The sequence below is a fragment of the Typopeltis vanoorti genome, chromosome 24 (assembly GCF_054136105.1).
Source record: "Typopeltis vanoorti isolate ZY-2024b chromosome 24, IOZ_Tvanoo_1.0, whole genome shotgun sequence".
NCBI lineage: Eukaryota > Metazoa > Arthropoda > Arachnida > Uropygi > Thelyphonidae > Typopeltis > Typopeltis vanoorti.
Window position 1 is genome coordinate 40103145 of NC_143572.1, and position 15752 is coordinate 40118896.

The following is a 15752-nucleotide window of genomic DNA, read 5'->3' on the forward strand; positions in this document are numbered from 1 at the left end:
TATTCGCATGATCCTGTCGTTCCTCCTACCCACTTTCAGTACTTCACCCTTCATTCTGCCACACACCACGATTCCGACACCATTTCTTCCCTCTTTATTCATGCCAGAGTAGAACAATTTATACCCGTCTCCTAGTTCCTTCACCTATTACCCCTTCCACCTTGTCTCCTGCACACATGAAATGTCCAACTTCTTCCTCATCATGTCTGCCACTTCTCTTTCCCTTCCAGTCATGCTTCCAACATTCAATGTTCCCACTCGCAACATTCTCTGCACTTGAAAGCAGTAAGTAGTGTAAAAAACTTTATTAGGCATTACTGAACAGTTCAATAGTAGTTAGATACATAATATGGTAAACGAGGTGCATGTCTGCCATCTCATTGTTCGTAAAATGACGCATGTTTTTTGTACAACGTCAAAAGCTTGAATGAGCAAGCCCCAATTGCTCACCTGGAGCGCTGGCAAATCGCCACCTATCACTTTCAGGTGGCGTTTCTGGTCATGCTTTTCTATGTGAATATGGTTGATTTTGATGTTCTCTACCTCTCCTCAAAGTTTGTACATGGAATTTTGAACCACCCTGTATATAAACTTAAGGAGCAACATGAACCTAAGGTTCGGGATACCTTTAAATTTGTTGATTTTTTTTGAAGTGTTGGAGGTGTGATTTTTGGAGAATACTTCATCGTGTAGGCTCTTCCACTGAACTGAGGTAGGTGGAATGAAAGATGAATGGAAATAGTAAGTTCAGAGCATTGTAACCATAAAGGATGTTGAGAAGCTACTGAATATATTGCAGTAGATTTAGCTGAATTGCAGGGGGGGGGTTGCCTGTTCTGAACAGCACCCTTGGAAATATCTGTAGGAGAGCGAGACAATGCAGGAACTCTGAAACAGTGGCTGGGGAGAGTGTGTGACAGAAGTGGTAATTTGAACTGCCCTCTTCTGAACAGCATCAAGAATTTTTAGAAATTTTAGGCCCACAAAAAATGTGAGAGCATTATTCCAAGGCAAATTGGTGATTTCACTTGTCATATTAAGAGGAGGAGGAGGAATGGAGAATGGTATAGTAGTTGAGGTTAGTTATGTAACTGAGAAAGAATGTGCATGAAATAAGTACTCTGAGAAACCTGCATTAATAAGAAAATTTGAAGACAGAATACCCTTGATTATAACTCAAATTGAACAATATGGGATAAAACTGGCAGTCCAGTTATATTAAGATGGAGTTTTGCTGAGAAGCCTTTGATGCCAAACCTTATCAAATTAAAGGATATTCTTAATATGTGCATAAATATTATCTGGCGTAATTACACTGCAGTAATTCTGAGAAATGTTAATATGTACAGAAATTAATAAAGTGACAATGTATTCCTTTGTTAGCTATGAAGATAAACATTCAAGATAGCTATCATAATGACAGCTTAAGCACTTTATTTATTTCCCCGTATCAGTCCTTTTTATGATTCATTCTATTTTTATTTGCAGCTATACAGGATTATCAGCGAGCACTTAACATTGATGAAAACTCCAGTAGGGCCAAAGAAGGAGAAAGTCGTGCTAAAAAACTCCTCAAACAACTAAAGAAAAGAGATTACTACAAAATTTTAGGTGTAAAAAGGTGAGGTTTTAGTATGGCATTTTTTTTTAAGTAAAAAAAAAATTAACAGGATTGTGGGTTGTAAACAAGGTAATAATAATAATTTAAAGGGGATTTGAATGCCAAGGTAGGTACTGATTCCAGTTATTGGGTTAAAATAATTTGGCATTGGTGAAAGACTTCTCCAGTTATGTAAGCTAAATGGAACATAATAATCAACATCTATTTAGCATAAAGACGTTTATGTGTTCACTTGAGTCTCTCCTGATGATATCCACAAGAATATGATTGTCCTAATTTAGTAAATAGAAAAACACTCCAAAATTCATGCTTTTATGCCATGGCTCTTTTGCATGTACCATTAACAGTCAGGCACACTAATGTATCTGGCTTTCATATGTTTTTTCCCCACCAAGTTATTGTGATTTTCTTTATTCCTGAAAGGAAATATTCAGTCATTTGTTGATGTAAAATTAGGTATGGTAATATTGTTGAAGGTTTTTTTCACTTGGTTATACTATAAATTAATGATGCCAAGTAAATATATTCTTGGTTTAATCCTTTATCCAAGTGTATGCAAATAAAGTTTGTGCATGAAGTAACTTTACAATTGGGTTAGTATGTAGAAGCTAATGACTTCACATCACTTGCACCATAATGCAAAGCACATAACCCTACGGACATGTATAATGCTATGCATTGTAGTAAATATTACTATTACCCAGACCAGTTTCGACCTTTATTGAGGTCTCATCAGTGAGAGACAGACCCAGAAGTGATTCCAAGGTTGAAATAATGCAGAAGTCAATTTCCATATACAAGTAGCCAAAAGGTGTTGCACTTAATTACTAAAATACTCTGGATTAGAGACAGCTGTTGAAAGTTTTTTCACTTGGTTATGCTATAAATTAACGATGCATGCCTCTGAAAACAAATAGCTGAGTCATGAAGTTACTTCACACACAAATTTTGTTTGCTTACACTTGTATAAAGGATTAAATCAATAATATAATTCCTTGGCATTGTTAATTTATTGTATAACTAAGTGAAAAAACTTTCAACAGCTGTCTCTAATCCAGAGTATTTTAGTAATTAAGTGCAACACCTTTTGGCTACTTGTATATGGAAATTGACTTCTGCATTATTTCAACCTTGGAATCACTTCTGGGTCTGTCTCTCACTGATGAGACAATGATTACCCAGACAATTCGACCTCAATAAAGGTCGAAACTGGTCTGGGTAATAGTATATAACCATGTATAGTATATATAACGATAGAAATATAAGATCTGGTAATGTTGGAGTCTTGACAAGTAACAGACTGATTTGGAGGAAAATTGTTGATAGGGAGTTAATATCCTGTACACGCCTTGAGAGTACATTTCAGGAATTTGATGATGATGATATTAAGAACGAAAATGGCTTTCTTAGTATATGTGAATGTGTCATTGGAACTAATATAAGATGTTTTAATTGCTTAATCAGATTGGGACATTGAAAGATTGGAAAGAATAGATTTTTTTTTGTGAAGCAGATGAAAGAAAATAGATCCAGAGAAGAGCACAATCTGGGATAGATTAATGCATTTAGGATTGATTTAGAAGATAGTAAAATGTGAGTTAATCATATTGAATACATACCATAGCAAGTAGTAGCCAAACGCACACTTAATTGTGTTTGGCTATCATACACTGGTGTCCAGAAGCTAAGGATGAACTACATTTTTACCTGTGTATGAAAACATTTTCATGACTACAATCAAATATGGACATAAATTTATTGCCAGCATACTAATAAATTATATTATACAAAAAATGTGTTATTAAATCCATACAAATTAAATTGCAACATATTTTTGTAAAAGTTACAAATTTCCTAAGGACGTGGTTAAGGAATTAATGTACAGTGCTTACAGAAAACTATGCAGAGACACATTTCAGAATATGTCCACCCTGAATTGCGATGCATCTCTTACAACATAGTACCATGCTTAGCATCAAGTGATTCAAGAGTTCCTGAAGCAAATGGTCCACTGCTCCTTCAGAGCAAGGATAATGCCTTGTTTGTTTCCTGGAGGAGAATTTCAAATGTGTTTTCCCCCATTGCATCCTAAATGTGAATGGGTTGAGATCTGGGGAGTACATGCTGCCACTTAATTAAATTAATATCCTCAGTCTCCAGAAGTATCTCACTGCTTGTCTATAATGTGGTGTGGCATTGTCATCCATAAAAATGAATTCTTTGCTTACATCTCCACAGAACAACCGAACACAATGTTGAAGAACTTTGTTGCAATATCGTTCACTAGTCATAGTAAGTTTTTTCTTTTTCCAGCACTTGTAGCTCGGTGCATCCATTAAGCATAATACCTCTCCCCACCATTACCCCAGCACCTCTCCTTTCAAGCGCATTCTCACGATGATAAGCAGTACCACTTTCACATCTAATCAAATTAATTAATCAGATTAGGACATTGAAAGATTAGTAAAAAATAATTTTTTTGTGAAGCAGATGGCAGGAAATGGAGGAAAGGCTAAAACGACTCATCTGTAAGGAGTACAGTAGCCAATTTGCATCTTGTCCAATTTTTATGGATACAACATTACTGAAAATGTGCAAGCTGACCTGCTGTGGAGTGTCAGTTTGCAAGTCATTTTGCTGTTGTAACCAAAAATCTGTTTTCGTGCTTCATAGTAGAATGAGGGTGACTTTTTAGCAAATGTTTGGAACACATTCATTGGTTTGAAACGCTGCCCAGCTTGGATACAATGCTATGTGAGATTCCAAACTCTCTGACAGTATCAGTAATTCTGCTGCCTTCTTCAAGCTATCCAGTAATTCTTTCTCATATAAAATCATCTAGATCAGTGTTTCTCAACCTATGGTCAGCAGACCACAGGTAGACTTAAATTAATTAAATAAATATATATTTTTTAATTACCTGAACAAGTTAAAATTGAATAAGTAAGTAAAACTTATTGAAATCAAATGTAGGCTTTTAAAAAAAAATAATAATAATATCGTCAGAATGTTCAAAGGCAGAAGCAATAAAACTATATTGTTTTATTGCTTCTGCCCTTTTTATTATTCGTCATTCTGCCGCTAAATTTGTAGCGGCAGAATGACAATAATAAAAGAGGGATGAAGTGAACAATAATATAGCTTTATTGCTTCAGTCTTCCCTTGCTATTTTGTCTGATTTGAAGTGAACATGTGTTATCCTCATTTCAACCAATTGCTTTTTGTTTATTCATTTTTATTATTGAAAGTTTCCTTCCTTCAACCAAGGCTCAGTATATCTTGAGAAGTACTAAGTGATATTTGGACAAAGTGTGTCCTGAGTATTATATATTTTTGGGAAACGTTTTTTAATAATGGAAAAGTGGCTTAGAACTAGGACTTTGAAAAGAAGGGCAAATGGGCTCACCGTTACAACACGTTACAAGTGTTGTAACAGTGAGTAAATCTGATACTATTAAAGTAGAACAACCAATCAGTTCAAAGAAAAAAATACAGGCGGAAATATAACGGTTCATATTTGGAATTTGGGTTTACTTGGTGTGGAGATGAGAGTGAACAAAAACCTCAGTGTGTTTTCTGTTATGAAGTGTTGTCGTACGAGTGCATGAAACCAGCGAAACTCCGACATTTAGAAACTAAACATTGTGATGTGAAAAATAAGCCAATTGAATTTTTTCAGCAACGTTTAGGGACTATATATTTCCCATGATTTAATTAAATCATGGGAAATATATAGTTTCGGCCATGGGTTCCATTAATAACAAGGCACTGGAAGCATCCTATCTCTTAAGTTTGCGCATAGCGAAAACAGGGAAACCTCATTCTATTGGGGAAAATTTGCTACTTCCAGCTATAAAAGATGTGGTAAAAACGATGTTTGGCAACAAGTTACTAAAAGATGTTGATTTGATTCCTCTTTCAAATGACACTGTCAGTTGTAGAATTAATGATATGGCAGGTGACGTAGAATCTCAGTTAATCGAAAGAGTTAAGAAGATATGATGATGATATTCTGTTTTGTAGAACTTTGTCATCCTGAACAACTGGAAAAGAAATATTTCACACTCTCAATAATTACATAATACACAAAGGGATCCAGTGGGGAAAATGTATAGGCTTCTGTTCGGATGGAGCTTGCGCCCTTACAGGCAGGCAGGGTTGTTTCTATGGTCAAGGAAGTAGCTTCGGATATGAATTGGGTACATTGTTTCATACATAGGGAAGCATTAGCCTCCAAAGGAATGCCACCATAATTTAAAACTGTGCTATATAAAACGCTGTAAAGCTAGTTAATTTCAGTACTCTGCGATGAAATGGGCAGTGAATATGTACAACTTTTGCTTCATTCTGAAATTCGCTGGCTTTCCAAGGGCAAAGTACTAACAAGGTTATTTCAATTAAGGCATGAAGTTTTATTATTTGTAAATGAACGTAATTCTGATTTTGCATCACTCCTTGTTGACGCATGGTTATCAACACTATCCTATCTTTCAGACATTTTTTCGAAATTCATCATCATCATCATCATCATCAAATTCCTGCCATGTACCCTCAAGGGGTGTACAGGATATGACAGTACTACATGAAAAAATTACATCATTACTAACTTCCCATCTACAATTTTCCTCCAAATCAGTCTGTTACTTGTCAAGACTCCAACTTTATCAGATCTTATATTTCTATCTTCTAAGGCACTTTGTACCGTATCAATCCACCTATATCTTGGTCTTCCTCTGGGTCGTTTTCCTGCCAACCTGGCAGAGAACACTTGTTTTGCTAATCTTTCATCTCCCATTCTATTTAAGTGACCATACCATCTGAGATTAGCTCTGCTAACACATTCCTGGATGCTGACAATGTCAAGTTCTTTCCTAATATCCTCATTTTTAATATGATATTGCCATTGATGCCAACTGTTCACGCCTCTAATCTTTCTCAGGACTCTCATATCTGCGGTCTCTAGTCTTCGGTCAAGTGTTTTACTTCTGACCCAGCTCTCAGATCCATAAGTTAAAATTGGTTTGAACACAGCCTTGTATACAGCTAATTTAGTGTTCCGACTAATTTCTTTCTTATTCCATATGAATTTATTCAATTGACTTCCCACGATACCAGCTTTGCTGATTCTGTTGTCTATTTCTATATTTAGTTTACCATTTTCAGTAAAAATTGTGCCTAAGTAGCTGAAATGTTTTACTTGTTCCACAGGTTCTTCATTCACAACACAGTTGACATTTTCAATGATTCTGCCTATTTTCATTGTCTTTGTCTTTTTATTGCTGACCTTCATACCATATCTATTACAACAGCTATTCAATTTAGTCAGAGAATCTTGCAGACTTGTAGCGGATTTATTTAGAAGTATAACATCATCTGCATAAAGCAAAGAGCTGACATTAACATCTCCAATTTTGATATCAGGTTTAATACCACATTCCTTCATAATGTGATCCATATAGATAATGAATAACAGAGGGGATAATGTACATCCTTGTCTCACACCAGATTTAACATTAAACCATCTTCCTGTACTTCCTTCAATTCTAACTGCTGACTTACAACTCAAATAAAGACTAAGTATTGCTTGATATAATGCCCCATTGACACCATATAACTGCAGCTTATTGAATAGCTTCTCTCTTGGCACCTTGTCATATGCCTTTTCCAAATCGACAAAACTTAAATACAGATCTTTGTTATATTCCCATGCTTTCTCGACTATTTGTCGTAAAGTGAAGATCTGATCCTGACAGCCTCTATTTGGCCTGAATCCAGCTTGTTCTTCACCAAGCTTTTCTTCCACAATTCTTCTCAACCGTTTCTCAAGTATACTTGCATAGATCTTGCCAGGAACACTCAGTAGGGAAATACCTCTGTAATTCTCACATTCAGTTTTATTTCCCTTTTTATATATGGGTACTATGAGAGCTCTACTCCAATCATCGGGAATTCGTCCCTCTGTCCAGGCTTTCTGAACTATGCAGTGCAGCCACTGTAAGACTCTTATACCACCATACTTCAGCATTTCTGGTCGAATATCATCTACTCCTGCTGCCTTTCCACATTTCAAGCCTTTGATGGCTTTTTCTACTTCAAGTATGGATATGTATTCCTGACTGCATGCCTGGTCAGTGTTTTTTATCACTGTGCTGTCATCACTGCTTGTTTCATTTAGCAGTTTTTCAAAGTAATTACTCCATACTTCAAGGATATCTTTTTCTCCTGTTTTCATTTCACCTTTATCATCTCTAATTCCTTTTACAGCACTCTTTCCTCCATTCTTAAGCTTCTTCAACAACCTCCAGAATATTTTGCCACCTTCTTGATATTTATTTTCTATATTCTTGCCAAAGTCCTCCCATGACTTTTGTTTAGCTAGTTTTACACACTGTTTAGCTTTCTTACATTTGTCTCTGTATTCTGTAAGAGTAAAAGCTGACTTATTTGCCAGGAACTTTTGATATGCTTTCTTCTTTTCCTTCACTGCCTCTTTAACTTCCTGTGTCCACCAGGGAGTTCTGATTTTTTTATCTTTGCACACAACCTCACCACATGCCTCTCTGGCAGAATCAATCAATGTTTCCTTCAGAGTTTGCCACTGAATCTCCAAGGTTTGATTCCTGTTCTCAAACTCTTTCATTTTCTTTTCAATAATATTTCTGTATTTTAGTCTACAGTTTACATCTGAGAGCTGCTCAACTTTTATTCGCTTTAAAACTTTCTTACATGTTATTCTTTTCAATATGAAATTCAATTTTATCCTGCTCAAGACTAAATAGTGATCACTTCCAATTTCAAATCCTCTGTACACTCTGGTGTCCTGCACCAGGGAGAAAACATCACTATCAACAATAACATAGTCAATGAGACTTTTCTTATTCCTAGCCTCTTCTCTCCATGTGAATTTGTGCACATTTTTATGTTGGAACATGGTGTTAGTAATAACCAGTCCATGTCCTGAGCAGAAATCCAACAGATATTTGCCATTATTATTAGCTTTGCTCTTTTCTCCAAATTTTCCCAAAATATTTTTGTATGTCTCACAATCATTTCCTACTCTACTATTTAGATCCCCAACAAGGACCAACTTTTCCTTTTTCATTGTGTCAGTTGCTTTTTCTAAAGCCTCAAAAAATTCCTCCACTTCTACCTTAGTAGAACCTTCTGTGGGACCATAGGCACAAATAAGTCTCATTGTCCAGTTCCCCATTCTCATATTTGCCCACATTACTCTACTTGAGACTGACTGCCATTCAAGAAGATTAGCCTCGTATTTTGTGTTGAATACTATGGCTACTCCTTCTTTTCCTTGATTGTTATTGCCTGAATATAACATTTTGTATTTATTGCTCAGAAAGATCTCACCAGTTTTGGTCTTTTTTGTTTCAGTCACCCCTATTATGTCGATCTGGTACTTATCTAATTCCTCAGCTAGCTCCATTTCTTTGCCATTCAGGCTTCTTACATTGATAGTACCGATCTTTAACTCTGGTGATGTTGAGTTGGGGTTTGTTTTCAGATTTGTTCCAGTAGCTGACTTTTCGCTGTTCGCCCTGGTTCCCTGGCGAAAACAACGGGGGCCTTGTTTAACCGGGCGACGCCCCAGCCGGCATGAAATTTTGTCATGTTGTACCATCATTTTTTATTTTGGTTTAACCAATAAGAATACAATTTGGTCGGCTAAATCCCAAATTGCCAGCCCATCCTCGTTCGTTCAGTATCAAAGTAGATACCCAACAGGGTGCACCACGAGAAGGTGAGGATTGGACATTAGGTCAGAAGCCCTGGTCGGTTCTCCGCATTCCTTTAAAGGCTATGTGGAGGTCTCCTCTCAGTTATACAGCTTTGACCCTTAAGCACCCCTTTTTCGAAATTAAATAAACTAAATCTCTCCCTTCAGGAAACTTCTTTAACTGTTCTTGATGCCTACGACAAAATAAAGGCATTCGAGAAAAAACTGGTTTTATGGATTAATTTTGTATAAAACAGACAATTTGCACCTTTTCCAACATTGGAATCCTTTTTAGTGGAAAATTATATTTTTGTTGATTCTGAGTTTCTGGAAAGGGTTCGTGACCACCTCAAAAATCTGAAATGGAATTTTGAAACATATTTTCCGAATAACTTTTATAAGAAATTTCTGTGGGTTCTCGATCCATTTCAGGCTTGCAGTCACGAGAACAACCTTTCGTTATTGAAAAAAGAACAGTTAATTGAGCTTTCAAGTGACAGTGGACTTAAAATGCAATTCTGTGATCTTGGTTTGGCTCGATTTTGGATCTAGCCTTCAGTGAGAAGTGAATTTCCCGAATTATCTGAAGAAGCATTGAAAATCGTCATGCAGTTCTCTACAACCTATCTTTGTGAGAAAGGATTTTCATCACTCCTTCAAATAAAAACAAAATACAGAAATCGTCTTCGGGTGTGTGTGTGTGTGTGTGCGCCGATCTTCGACTGAATTTGACCAATATTGAGCCAGATATCCAGCAACTCTGCAAGTACCGAGAAGCTCAACCATCTCATTTAAAAGTATGTAGTACATAATTAGATCATATTATTTATTTGTTTTAACTGGTAATTAGTTTACGGAATTAACAACGCATATAAAGTATATAAATTAAAGGTAACTTTAATGAATAACTTCTATATTTCGGCAGCGTCACATTGCCATCTTCAGGAACATAAAGATATGGTATGTGCACTCAAGGCACTAACACAAGCAAATGAGGAAGAAAGCAAGAAACTAATATTGTTCCTAAAGTCCTAATGGTGCCCTCTTGCGGGCTAATTTGGTAGTCTTGGAAGTTGGGCTGAAGTTCTCATAATGTAAGTCTCCCAAATTTGGGGTAGTTTCATGCACCCAAATTTGTTGAGGTTAGGAACGTTTTTTAGAGCTGCTGAAGATTCTTTGAATAATCTTTCGTATTTAAACTTGCTGCGATGAATTATTTTTGTTTTCTTCCAACGAATTTTATGGTGGGTATCTAAGGCATGGTCTGCCAGCCCAGAGCGGCTGTACTGGTCTGCCTGGTCCGGATGTAGTCTTTGCGTTCTGAAATCCTGATATTTGTTGTTCTGCCTGTTTGGCCAAAGTAGGACAATTTGCAGCTGCAAGGGACCTGGTATACACCAGGTAGGTCTAGGGGAAGTGGTTGGTCTTTGGTAGAGTGGATAAGGGATGCCAACATTTTATATGGTCTGTAACAGGAAGTAAGGTCATATTTTTTGAGGATATTGGTTATTTTCTCAGAGGTGCCCTGGATGTAGGGGATGGTGATAGACTTGGTGTAATCTTTATTGTGGAGGGGGGTTGCGGTTTACTGGTTTTAGTATTTTTTGGATTTTTTTGGGGTTATAGCCATTGGCTAAGAAAGTGTTGAGGATGTGGTTTAGTTCAGTAGTAGGTTTAGTCCAAAAACCAACTTATCCAAAAACGAATATGCGGCCCTACAAGAATTGAAAAACAACAAAAAAATAGTAATCACCAAAGCAGATAAGGGAAGCGCCACTGTGGTGCTCAAACAAAAAGACTACAAAGGTAAGCTAAATGCTTTAGTACTAGACCGTACTACTTACCTCCCCATTGAATATAATCCGACCAGTTCTCAGATTAGAACTCTCCACAGACTCTTTAAGAAAGTCACTTCTTGGCCTGTGGAAGTCACCAACAAACTTAAACCTTATAACTCTAGACTCCCCCGATTATATGGACTCCCAAAAATACATAAACGAAATGTGCCATTGCGTCCCATAGTGGATGGCATTGATTCCCCCACATATAAATTAGCCAAACATTTAGCCAAAACGCTCACACACTACACTGGCAACACACACCATCACACATAAAAAACTCAGCCCATTTTAAAGCCAGTATAGAAAACCTCACACTCCAACACACTGACATAATGGTCAGTTTTGACGTTCCTCCCTATTCACTAATGTCCCACTCAAAGAAACCCTTGAGCTCATCCAAGCCAAGTTTCCTCCCGATATCTCAGCATTATTTCAGTTCACAATGAACTCAGGCTATTCCGTTTGGCAAGGAAAGTTCTACAAACAGATAGAGGGGACAGCCATGGGTTCACCACTTTCCCCACCCTTGGCCAATTTCTTTATGGAGACATTTGAAGAGAAAGCCTTAAACTCCGCCCCACAAAAACCCACTATTTGGCTTCGTTATGTGGATGATGTGTTTGCTATTTGGCCACATGGCTCAGACACACTCCACTCCTTTCTAACACACTTAAACAACCAACACCCCAGAGTCCAGTTCACCTTAGAAAAAGAGGAAAACAACACCCTCCCCTTCCTAGACACTTTAATCACCTGCCAGCTTGGTGGATCTTTGGTTTTCTCTGTTTACAGAAAACCCACCCATACTGGCAGATACATTCACCAGCAATCCCCCCCCCCACAACAATATGGGGTTATAAAAACACTATATAACAGGGCAAAATTAATCTGCTCAGATGACAATGTCCTGACTACTGAACTAAACCACATCCTCAACATTTTCTTAGCCAATGGCTATAACCCCAAAAAATACTAAAACCAGTAAACCACAACCCCCCTCCACAATAAAGATTACACCAAGTCTGTCACCATCCCCTACATCCAGGGCACCTCTCAGAAAATAACCAATATCCTCAAAAAATATGACCTTACTTCCTGTTACAGACCATATAAAAAGGTGGCATCCCTTATCCGCTCTACCAAAGACCAACCACTTTTCCTAGACCTACCTGGTGTATACCAGGTCCCTTGCAGCTGCAAATTGTCCTACTTTGGCCAAACAGGCAGAACAACAAATATCAGAATTTCAGAACACAAAGACTACATCCGGACCAGGCAGACCAGTACAGCCGCTCTGGGCTGGCAGACCATGCCTTAGATACCCACCATAAAATTTGTTGGAAGAAAACAAAAATAATTCATCGCAGCAAGTTTAAATACGAAAGATTATTCAAAGAATCTTCAGCAGCTCTAAAAAACGTTCCTAACCTCAACAAATTTGGGTGCATGAAACTACCCCAAATTTGGGAGACTTACATTATGAGAACTTCAGCCCAACTGCCAAGACTACCAAATTAGCCTGCAAGAGGGCACCATTAGGACTTTAGGAACAATATTAGTTTCTTGCTTTCTTCCTCATTTGCTTGTGTTAGTGCCTTGAGTGCACATACCATATCTTTATGTTCCTGAAGATGGCAATGTGACGTTGTCAAAATATAGAAGTTATTCATTAAAGTTACCTTTAATTGATATACTTTATATGCGTTGTTAATTCCGTAAACTAATTACCAGTTATGTCTAACCAACGTATAAGCCTTGCTACTAGAATTATTTATTTGTTTAATAAAAATTAAAACTTTGTTCAATGATGATACACTTTTAATCATTTACTTCCAATTTAATTATGTTTCCATATGTATTCAAAACATGCTTTTAGATTTATTATGTTATATATGGCACAGTTTTTCAGAAATGTTGGTAATTCCTACTTAAGTTTTTAAAAAAATTTCAAACAGTCAAAACGTATAGGGAAATAAATTAAAAACACTATTTATTTTTGAAGTAAAACTTTAATTCAAACATTCTAAAATGTTATTTTTCTTGCCGCAAAATCGTCGATGACATTGTCGAAGTCTATTTCATCACTCAGTTGCTCTTTTATAGACAGTATGGCAAGATTTCTTAAATGCCAAAAAAGTGCAGCCCGGGGGTGATTCCCCCCCCCCCCCCCCCAGCTACGCCTCTGTAAGTTAGTGGTCCGCAGAATTGTTTTAGGCATTTTACTGGTCCTTGGGCTTAGAAAGGTTTTGAAATGCTGATCTAGATGATGTCTTTGAAACATTACAAAACATCCAAGTTTGCAACTATGTCACTTCAAGAAAAGAGCTTTCTTCAAACACAATTTGTTTGCAGCAGGCTTTTGCCTTTTATCCTGTCAAGTACTACCACGAGATCTCTTTGCACATGATTTGAAATTTTGAATTTGTACTCGCTTTCTACTCAAAATCATCAGTTATACAAATTGCTTCAAATTCATCTGTATTTATGGTTGTAATCTTCAGAAATAGTGTTCATCCTTAGGTTTTGGATGCCGGTGTAGTAACTTGACCAGATTCAACACACTGCAGATATCAGAACAAGCATAATCTTAATTATGTTAGTTATTTAATGGCTGCAACATGTGAATGCCTCTTACAAAGAGTTAAAGACTTGCTGATAAAACGATGTCAAGTTCCTTCCTTCAAACAATGACATTAGGAATGAACTTGACATTGTTTGCATTAAAGAATGTGTAAGCAAAGCTAATCTAAGGAGGTATGACCACTTATATAGAATGATGAGGAAAGCTTAGCGAAACAGGGTTTACTGCCAAGATGGCAGAAAGAGACCTAGAGGAAGAACAAGGTCTAGGTGGATAGATTTGGTCAGAAGTGCCTTAGAAACGCAAAATGTTAGATATGACAATGTTGTGATGCTAACCAGCAGTAGATTGGTTTGGAGGAAAATTATGAATAGGAGGTTAATAATAATGTGAACTTAACCATGTACTGCTGCCAATTAGTAGCCTGACCACCCCTTGAGGGTATATGTCAGGAAATTGATAATGATGATTAAAACCACAGTGAATCTGAAACCAGAGTTATATAATTATTTGAATGTACCTTAAATTTGGTATCTCAGCATAACAAATATTCATTTAAAAATAGTTTAGGTTGCCAACAACAAAAAATATGTTTAATCATCTGTTTACATCTCCTTAAATCTTTCAGGTTCACTGGTCTATCACAGACCTCTGCTTTATAAACACTTAATGCTGTAACAGCAATGTTAATCCAATATGAACAGGCTGCTACTTCTCTCAGTTGCATGAATTCTTTAGTTTTTCTGAAAAACAAGCTTCTGGATTTTTCATCCTGCAGAAAAGCCTTCTATCTCTGAAGGAGACTAGCTAACTCACCTTCACTTGAAAAGGTTCACGTCTAAACAGAATTTGAACATCCCAAGTCTTCCCAGGTCAAAGAACATTGGCATTCTTTGACTGAGCTATAAAGACTCGGCTGTTTGTAAACATTCTGTGCTTATTTGTGTATGGTATTTATATTTTACATATATGCTTTACAGATATGTAATGCTTTAAAATGTATATTTAAGTTGTATATGTTTTTAAGTTAACATATGTTAACTTATAACAAATGTTATAAGTATTTATAAATTACTGTTGTTTATTACCTTTCAAGAACTGCTGGAAAGAGAGAAATTTTAAAAGCTTATAGGAAATTGGCACAGAAGTGGCATCCAGATAATTATCAAGGAGAAGAGAAAAAACAAGCAGAGAAAAAATTTATAGATATTGCATCTGCAAAAGAAGTTTTAACAGATCCAGGTAATATTTTTATATGGGTTATTTTATCAAAATGTAATTTGTGGTATGTATATGTTATATGCTGAAATTTGTTCTCTTCCAGTTTTTTTTTTTAATTCCTTTGGTGAGTTTTGAAGATTTAAATTCATGATGTGTTAGTTGGTCTGATTGACTGAATGCTATCCATTCAGTCAATCAAGCCATAATACCAGTGAAAAAAAGAAAGTCAAATTGGACTTGATCCTACAGTAGTGATCACTGTGATGTATAAAAAATAGCATACAAGCAACAATTCTGGGTTCAAATTAGAAAATGGATTCATTCTGTTTTAAAGATTAGTTAATTTTCATCATCCATGTTTTGCTCTCAATGGGTGAAGATATGGACGTGCACACACACATGCACACACATACATACATTCTATTAAATGTAGCATAAGTAACAAGCAGAATCAGGAGTGATGAATTCCTGTGCCATATGTGCATGGTATCTTATTTTTAGAAACATACATTCTATAATAGAAAAATTGTCATACAAGAAGTAGTAGTAATAATTATGATTATTGCTGCTACCACTACCTGTTCTGTTACTTTTTATTTTTTTGTTGAATTTATTTCAAAAGGCCTGTGTAGATCAGTGGAAGTGATGCCTGCATCTTCTGTGCTAGGCTGCCTGAAAATAGATTTAAAGTTCAAGTCTAGTTGCTGACTGGAGGAACTTTTTCTAAGCTTTTCTTCGACTGGTTCCTGAATTAGT

At 36.5% G+C, this 15752-nt stretch overlaps 1 protein-coding gene across 1 annotated transcript in view; it reads left to right on the forward strand.

Moving 5' to 3' along the window:
• The window catches only part of P58IPK (dnaJ homolog subfamily C member P58IPK), a 102651-nt gene that overhangs the window by 84499 nt on the left and 2400 nt on the right, over window positions 1-15752 (forward strand). Inside the window, exons 9-10 of the mRNA XM_090413328.1 lie at window positions 1489-1621; window positions 14872-15017. Coding sequence (XP_090269454.1) covers window positions 1489-1621; window positions 14872-15017 — 279 coding nt within the window. The remainder of the gene's footprint in view (window positions 1-1488; window positions 1622-14871; window positions 15018-15752) is intronic.